This window comes from Perkinsus marinus, assembly GCF_000006405.1.
Source record: "Perkinsus marinus ATCC 50983 genomic scaffold scf_1104296976934, whole genome shotgun sequence".
Taxonomy (NCBI): domain Eukaryota; phylum Perkinsozoa; order Perkinsida; family Perkinsidae; genus Perkinsus; species Perkinsus marinus.
In genome coordinates this window covers 6595-13803 of record NW_003200351.1, presented here as the reverse complement: position 1 = coordinate 13803, position 7209 = coordinate 6595, and the positions used below count along the sequence as shown (strand labels likewise).

Sequence of the window (7209 nt, the reverse complement as noted above, 5' to 3'; positions counted from 1 at the left end):
CAAGCACGTGAATTTTCGCAACGATCACGGGTGTGTAGCTCAGTGGTAGAGCGGCTGACTGCAGATCAGCAGGTCCTCGGTTCAAATCCGGGCGCGCTCTGTATCAATATCGTCAAACATCTGTTCCAACCATCCTGTGGCTTGGCTGGGGTTACAAGCACGTGAATTTTCGCAACGATCACGGGTGTGTAGCTCAGTGGTAGAGCGGCTGACTGCAGATCAGCAGGTCCTCGGTTCAAATCCGGGCGCACCCTGTATCAATATCGTCAAACATCTGTTCCAACCATCCTGTGGCCTGTCAGGGGTTACAAGCACGTGAATTTGTGCAACGATCACGGGTGTGTAGCTCAGTGGTAGAGCGGCTGACTGCAGATCAGCAGGTCCTCGGTTCAAATCCGGGCGCGCCCTGTATAAATATCTCCAAACATCTGTTCCAACCATCCTGTGGCTTGGCTGGGGTTACAAGCACGTGAATTTTCGCAACGATCACGGGTGTGTAGCTCAGTAGTAGAGCGGCTGACTGCAGATCAGCAGGTCCTCGGTTCGAATCCGGGCGCGCCCTGTATAAATATCGCCAAACATCTGTTCCAACCATCCTGTGGCTTGGCTGGGGTTACAAGCACGTGAATTTCCGCAACGATCACGGGTGTGTAGCTCAGTGGTAGAGCGGCTGACTGCAGATCAGCAGGTCCTCGGCATACATCGGACCGAGGCTCGATTGGATCGAGATATCGAAAATCGATCGATTGTTCGGTGCTAATCAATCGAGGATGCTGCGGCGGGCAGACGAATCGATTCGATTCGAGAAATCGATCCACCTCGAAATTCGAAATTCATTGAAATGCTCTTCTACGTCAGCATTGAGAGTTACTTATAGGGTCTACAGCACCTATCATATTATTGCAACAATTCAGGATGCCTTTAGCAAAGCACTTCCACGAGAAGAAAAGTAAGGGTCGAGGCTAGACCGCTCAGTTGATAGCCACAGGCACTGGGAGGCTGTCTGATTATCTGACTCGGATAGACTCCATCAGCGAGGTACTGAATATCCGCGCACGACCTTGCTGTTCGCCCGAGGCGAATCGCTTCGCTGTGGCACGCTGCCAATTGCGGCGACAGCCAGATATTCTGCAGATGCCGATTCCCCGGGTCGGAAGGATGGTATTCCCCGGGTTCGGTCAGATAATCTGACTCAGATTGCGCTTTTGCCTCGAGCCTCGACGAACCCTCGAGATTGTTCTTCGGTAATTCAGAAGAAGATTATCCAAATACTATTTCTGAGCATAATCCACACCGCAAATTCAATATCCCTAGTAGCGGCTACTAAGTAGCCTAATAACTCTAATAGTTATCGCATATAGCATAGGTTCAAAAATCCGGATTCTTCGCCCCGCCCCTAAATTACTCAATCCGCCCCTAAATTGCTCAAATATGCCACATGCGTTCTAAAGTTGGATGAGTCATCCGCTATCGTTACAGCTTCTCTGAGACTGACATACATGGCACAGTTTCTATCTCAGTGACCCATACCAGTGTGCTTAGCTAATAAATGTAGTTACGTGGTGGAGCTCAGTACGCTCAGTACGTGTTCAGGGCGGCCATTGGCCGCCGGTCAAGATCAGTAGATAGCACGGCTCAACACAACGATGTGAAATTAGATTGATCATTGCGTCGGCCAAGGTTTCGAAACATTCAAGCCAGTGGTTGGTCAGGTTCGAACATGTATCTTTGAGACGGGCAAAGTCAGTAGATAGCACGGCTCAACACAACGATGTGAAACTAGATTGATCATTGCGTCGGCCAAGGTTTCGAAACGTTCAAGCCAGTGGCTGGTCAAGTTCGAACATGTATCTTTCAGATGGCCAAGGTCAAGCGTGATGCACATGAGTTTTCCTCAAGATGTCATGGCAGTCAACAAAGCCACGTGACATGCTTGCAGTGAAGCTTCAGGGACGCTCGGGTAGCTTGAAAAGTTAGGGGCCGGTACGAGTCATTTAGGGGCGGATTGGGCAATTTAGGGGCGGATTGAGTACCTTAGGGGCGACGAATCTAGGGGCGCGGATGAGCAGGTGCCGGGTTTCAGTGGTTCCATTGTGCGCAACTTTTCGAAATAGAAAATACATAAAAATGCCGGAGCCTTGGATCGAACCGGCGTCCCTAAATCGAAAGAATCGATTCGAGATCGATTCTCGGTTACCGGTATCGATATTGGACCAATCGATTGTATAACCTCTGGGACCGAATCGATTCGAGATCGAGCCTCGAAGCTCGAAAAGTTCAGAAGTATGGTCCTCGGTTCAAATCCGGGCGCGCCCTGTATAAATATCTCCAAACATCTGTTCCAACCATCCTGTGGCTTGGCTGGGGTTACAAGCACGTGAATTTTCGCAACGATCACGGGTGTGTAGCTCAGTAGTAGAGCGGCTGACTGCAGATCAGCAGGTCCTCGGTTCGAATCCGGGCGCGCCCTGTATAAATATCGCCAAACATCTGTTCCAACCATCCTGTGGCTTGGCTGGGGTTACAAGCACGTGAATTTCCGCAACGATCACGGGTGTGTAGCTCAGTGGTAGAGCGGCTGACTGCAGATCAGCAGGTCCTCGGTTCAAATCCGGGCGAGCCCTGTATAAGTATCGTCAAACATCTGTTGCAACCATCCTGTGGCTTGGCTGGGGTTACAAGCACGTGAATTTATGCAACGATCACGGGTGTGTAGCTCAGTGGTAGAGCGGCTGACTGCAGATCAGCAGGTCCTCGGTTCAAATCCGGGCGCGCCCTGTATCAATATCGTCAAACATCTGTTCCAACCATCCTGTGGCTTGGCTGGGGTTACAAGCACGTGAATTTGTGCAACGATCACGGGTGTGTAGCTCAGTGGTAGAGCGGCTGACTGCAGATCAGCAGGTCCTCGGTTCAAGTCCGGGCGCGCCCTGTATCAATATCGTCAAACATCTGTTCCAACCATCCTGTGGCTTGGCTGGGGTTACAAGCACGTGAATTTGCGCAACGATCACGGGTGTGTAGCTCAGTGGTAGAGCGGCTGACTGCAGATCAGCAGGTCCTCGGTTCAAATCCGGGCGCGCCCTGTATCAATATCGTCAAACATCTGTTCCAACCATCCTGTGGCTTGGCTGGGGTTACAAGCACGTGAATTGGCGCAACGATCACGGGTGTGTAGCTCAGTGGTAGAGCGGCTGACTGCAGATCAGCAGGTCCTCGGTTCAAATCCGGGTGCGCCCTGTATAAGTATCGTCAAACATCTGTTCCAACCATCCTGTGGCTTGGATGGGGTTACAAGCACGTGAATTTGCGCAACGATCACGGGTGTGTAGCTCAGTGGTAGAGCGGCTGACTGCAGATCAGCAGGTCCTCGATTCAAATCCGGGCGCGCCCTGTATCAATATCGCCAAACATCTGTTCCAGCCATCCTGTGGCTTGGCTGGGGTTACAAATGCGGGCGCGCCCTATGCCCCATCTCAATTCATCTCAATTCACGAATCATCAACCTGGTGGACACAACATGTCCGGAAATTGCTATCTGTGACCTTAAATTCCCAAATGTGTCACTCCCATACTCGGAAATGGCGACTATTCATCGCCTTCACCTGACCATGTCCGAATATGTTGCTCGCGGCATGTGACGTGACATGGCTTCGTGGGACCCTCCCCACTTCGCCCCAAATGCGACTGGGAAACTCTCTTTTACCGAGAGGAAATAGATCACAAATCACGTTTAAGGAATTCGGAGGAGACAATAGCAGACAGATTTTAGCGCGTAAACTCCCTTGATGTGTTTCGGAGAGACGTCAGAGGATTTCAGTTGTAATGCTGATGTGGCAATTGGCCTCTTTTGTGCTCAGGGACATGGTGAATATACCGATGGTATATTCCATTCCTTTATTTCTTTTGTCATTCATCGTGCTGTGCACGACATAATACCATGCACAGCACGATTTATGAAGCAAGTTTCGATGGAGCTCACCTGGTGCAGAAAAGCAGGGGATGTGATCATACTGCAGCTCCATATGGGAATAGGATAGGCCATGGTTACGGTTATAGCTCGAGATTGGAATCACCTGAACGAAGAATCGATAGCGGAATCAGAGCTGCTAACAGCATCGTAACAATGCAACATACCTCAAGACACCAGGTTCGACAACATCTTGATCGATCTGCCCCTCATCCTTGTACGGCTGCACTATACCGATTATCCGATCTCCACACGGCAAGGCATATCATACATATTAGTTGTCGGATATGGTATGATCGGAGTTACCAGTGGAGTTGATTTCTTGGCAAGATCATAAAACATAATACATGTTGAGGAAGCGTACTTGGAAGAAACCCGAAAAGATTCGGCAGATGTTTTCTCGAACATTCAACAATCCAACGTGGCTGATAGTGAAACTTGTTGATCAATAGGTGAGAAAACAAATCCTATCTATATTTCGAGAAGTCAAGATTCATCGCCTCGCAAGCGCTGCTGGCTTTGAAACCAATGTCGGCCTCTTCTGCTACTCTCGTCATCTCAGCATCAGTGAGTTCAAACGAACTAACTACAGTCATATTCGAAGCAACCCTTTTCAGATTGCAAGTCTTCGGAATGGTAACTATACCTACCATCAGTAGAACATCCCCCAGCAATCAAGCCATACACATTCGTTCGAAAGATGTGTAAAACTTGATCGACAAATTTCGTCGGCGGAACCGCGCTACCCACAAGGCTCGACTTAGCTACTACAAGCATGCTAAATTCGGCGAGCCATAACAGTATCAATATGAGCAGCAGATACCTCAACGATGAGACTCCAAGCTGGGAATGACACTCCGCTTCTGATATATCGCAAGTAGAAATCTTGAACAACTGTTCCTCCAACCCGTGCAATGTACCAGATTGTAGTGCCCAGCGAAGGCAGACGTCAGCTTCCTGTACTCCATGAGCCACCGCTATATCCTGGATGACCTTATTCTCCTCAGAACCGAACATCTTGCATCTCGCTAGAGGACAGAACCCCATAATTACTATGCCGTGCTCGTCAGAGTACCTGAAGCGGTGTATTAAAATGTACATGGTCAACTACGTGTGTTGGCGATCATACGAAAATTCTGAGAAAATTGGCGGAAATTCTCAGTGGTTTCCGTACACCCCTACCCAAATTGTATAAGACTGCTACGATCGAGTGAACTCCTGAACCCAGCTGAGGAAAGCAAGCATATATCCCAACACTGAGCAGAAGGGACCGGTTCACAATCCCGGACGTATGCTGAGTCGTCGAGAACATGTTGATTGCTACATCTTCAATAGAGAGCCCCGACTCACTTCCTTAGCTCTTTCTGTTGCAACCACGGGTGCAGCTCTACTTGGTTGACTGCAGGATACTCGCCACCGGTAGCCTCGACAAGACTTTCAATTTGCTCGATCCCAAAATTAGACACTCCAATGAATCGGCATTTACCCTGAAACGCACGAATGCTCCACCCCTCACAGTAGCACAAATAAAGAGCTTCGCATTGATCAAGGAAGTAACAGAAGTTGCCGATCGCAAATGAGTGGAATCTCAGGTCTAGCTGCAGGGTGGTTATCGCGTGGCTGGATATGAATCAGCGACAGAGACGCTGACTGCAAACTAGCATTTTATAAATCGGAGCTCGGATACCCCATTTTAGAATATGAATTGAAAGGCTGGATTCAGACAGGCCACTGCGACAGTATTTCACCGCTGATGAACTGCTCGATAGGAGATCAGCTGAATGGAAAATAAGAGGACCGCAGTTCAACTACGAGGCCAGCTTTGTGGATTACAATGCAGAACGATTGCTTACATTATCTCCAAGCAACACTCGGAATTCAAGGCTTGACTAGACCCCCGGAACGCGGAGCAAATAAAAAGAATGAATATTATTTCCATGGTTATATAATCTAGTGGTTGAGCAGTTGGCCCGTACAAATCCGGACGCGACATCAACCAGAAATACTACTTCTAACAACAACATCAGAAATATTCCTTTTCCGAGTTTTCTATACTCTGACTACATCCAACGCTCGATCGATCTGTTCCTACCTCGTGTCGAAGCTTCTTCAGTGTGCACCAAGTTTCCACCAGCTTTCCCCCGGCAGGTGTGTGTATGAGCACCAAGTCCACATAGCTCGTTCCCAGCTTCGCCAAGCTTTCCTCAATGCTAGCCCTCGTGGCGTGCTCACCATGGTTCAGTTGATTAACCTGATTGGAACCAATCGAAGGCCTCCCAACAGCCATTTTCGGAACTCAATCTTTCTCACCGCCCTACATTATAGTAAACCCTCACTTTTTGGACTACCGAACTCACCTTGCACGACTTCGTATGACAGAACAGATCACTACATGGCAGACTAGGCGGTCAACAGTTATAAACCACTTGATATTCACAATCGTCGATATCGAGTATAGTCCTATCCCGTCTCACTTACTACAGGTTCCTCAGTTGCTACCACACTACAGCATTGCTTCAATTCACAATCAGAGGCTCTCATTCAGTAAAAGCCTCATTTCGCTTGAGGATTAAATCCATACTGGATAAGACTTATTCCAGACTGGAATTTCCAGTTATTGCCGATCAATTCGATCTCACGAAGGATATATACGAAGTGGAACTACACTAGGTACTATAAGTAAACACTATACTGCACATTATATCAGTGTGGGAATATAGGCACATGGTCAGCTACATGTGTTGCTGGAAATATGGAATTTTTGGGGAAATTTTGGGGAAATTTTGGGAGACATTATCGTTGATTTTCGTACACTTCTACCCAAAATCGTGTGAATTCTTCATAATATAGTGAGGAAATTTACGAGCTGAGTTGAGGAAACCAAACATATATTCCCACACTGCATTATATAGTAATGTGCAGCATACTAATGGAATTACTTTGTGTGTAGTATATCACATTACACTTCCCTTAAAGCTGTCGTTCAAGATCGAACTAATACTGAATCGATAGCGAGGCCTCAGCAGCAGTCCCAAACCGGTACCACCTTAGTGACAAGGAAAATATCTTTCCTCGGTACGCCAGACTCAACAACGCCTCGTCCAACTTCCTCCTCGTTCTCATACATCTGCGCTGTATCGATCAATCGATATCCACATTGTAGAGCATATTTGACAGCCTCTTGACATTCACCATCATTAGCCAGCCATGTGCCCAGCCCGAAGGTTGGGATGCTGCCT

The 7209-nt window shown here is 48.1% G+C and overlaps 1 protein-coding gene and 12 non-coding genes across 13 annotated transcripts; 12 read left to right on the top strand and 1 right to left on the bottom strand.

The window, feature by feature from the left end:
- Positions 1-28: 28 nt before the first annotated feature.
- On the top strand, positions 29-100 carry Pmar_PMAR013563. The gene has a single exon. It is a non-coding gene; the product is annotated as a tRNA-Cys (tRNA).
- An 82-nt stretch (positions 101-182) lies between these two features.
- Pmar_PMAR013562 lies at positions 183-254 on the top strand. Its single transcript has one exon. It is a non-coding gene; the product is annotated as a tRNA-Cys (tRNA).
- An 82-nt stretch (positions 255-336) lies between these two features.
- Pmar_PMAR013561 lies at positions 337-408 on the top strand. Its single transcript has one exon. It is a non-coding gene; the product is annotated as a tRNA-Cys (tRNA).
- An 82-nt stretch (positions 409-490) lies between these two features.
- On the top strand, positions 491-562 carry Pmar_PMAR013560. The gene has a single exon. It is a non-coding gene; the product is annotated as a tRNA-Cys (tRNA).
- Positions 563-644: 82 nt separating this feature from the next.
- Positions 645-721, top strand: Pmar_PMAR013559. The gene has a single exon. It is a non-coding gene; the product is annotated as a tRNA-Cys (tRNA).
- Positions 722-2398: 1677 nt separating this feature from the next.
- Pmar_PMAR013558 lies at positions 2399-2470 on the top strand. The gene has a single exon. It is a non-coding gene; the product is annotated as a tRNA-Cys (tRNA).
- Positions 2471-2552: 82 nt separating this feature from the next.
- Pmar_PMAR013557 lies at positions 2553-2624 on the top strand. Its single transcript has one exon. It is a non-coding gene; the product is annotated as a tRNA-Cys (tRNA).
- An 82-nt stretch (positions 2625-2706) lies between these two features.
- Pmar_PMAR013556 lies at positions 2707-2778 on the top strand. The gene has a single exon. It is a non-coding gene; the product is annotated as a tRNA-Cys (tRNA).
- Positions 2779-2860: 82 nt separating this feature from the next.
- Positions 2861-2932, top strand: Pmar_PMAR013555. The gene has a single exon. It is a non-coding gene; the product is annotated as a tRNA-Cys (tRNA).
- Positions 2933-3014: 82 nt separating this feature from the next.
- On the top strand, positions 3015-3086 carry Pmar_PMAR013554. The gene has a single exon. It is a non-coding gene; the product is annotated as a tRNA-Cys (tRNA).
- Positions 3087-3168: 82 nt separating this feature from the next.
- Positions 3169-3240, top strand: Pmar_PMAR013553. The gene has a single exon. It is a non-coding gene; the product is annotated as a tRNA-Cys (tRNA).
- Positions 3241-3322: 82 nt separating this feature from the next.
- Positions 3323-3394, top strand: Pmar_PMAR013552. The gene has a single exon. It is a non-coding gene; the product is annotated as a tRNA-Cys (tRNA).
- A 1124-nt stretch (positions 3395-4518) lies between these two features.
- On the bottom strand, positions 4519-7209 carry Pmar_PMAR013551 (2,5-diketo-D-gluconic acid reductase A, putative; the record flags this gene model as incomplete). Its single annotated transcript, XM_002764588.1, has 5 exons — positions 4519-4616; positions 4891-5045; positions 5321-5457; positions 6063-6221; positions 7017-7209. Coding segments are annotated over 5 exons (742 nt in total), but the record flags the coding sequence as incomplete, so codon positions are not given.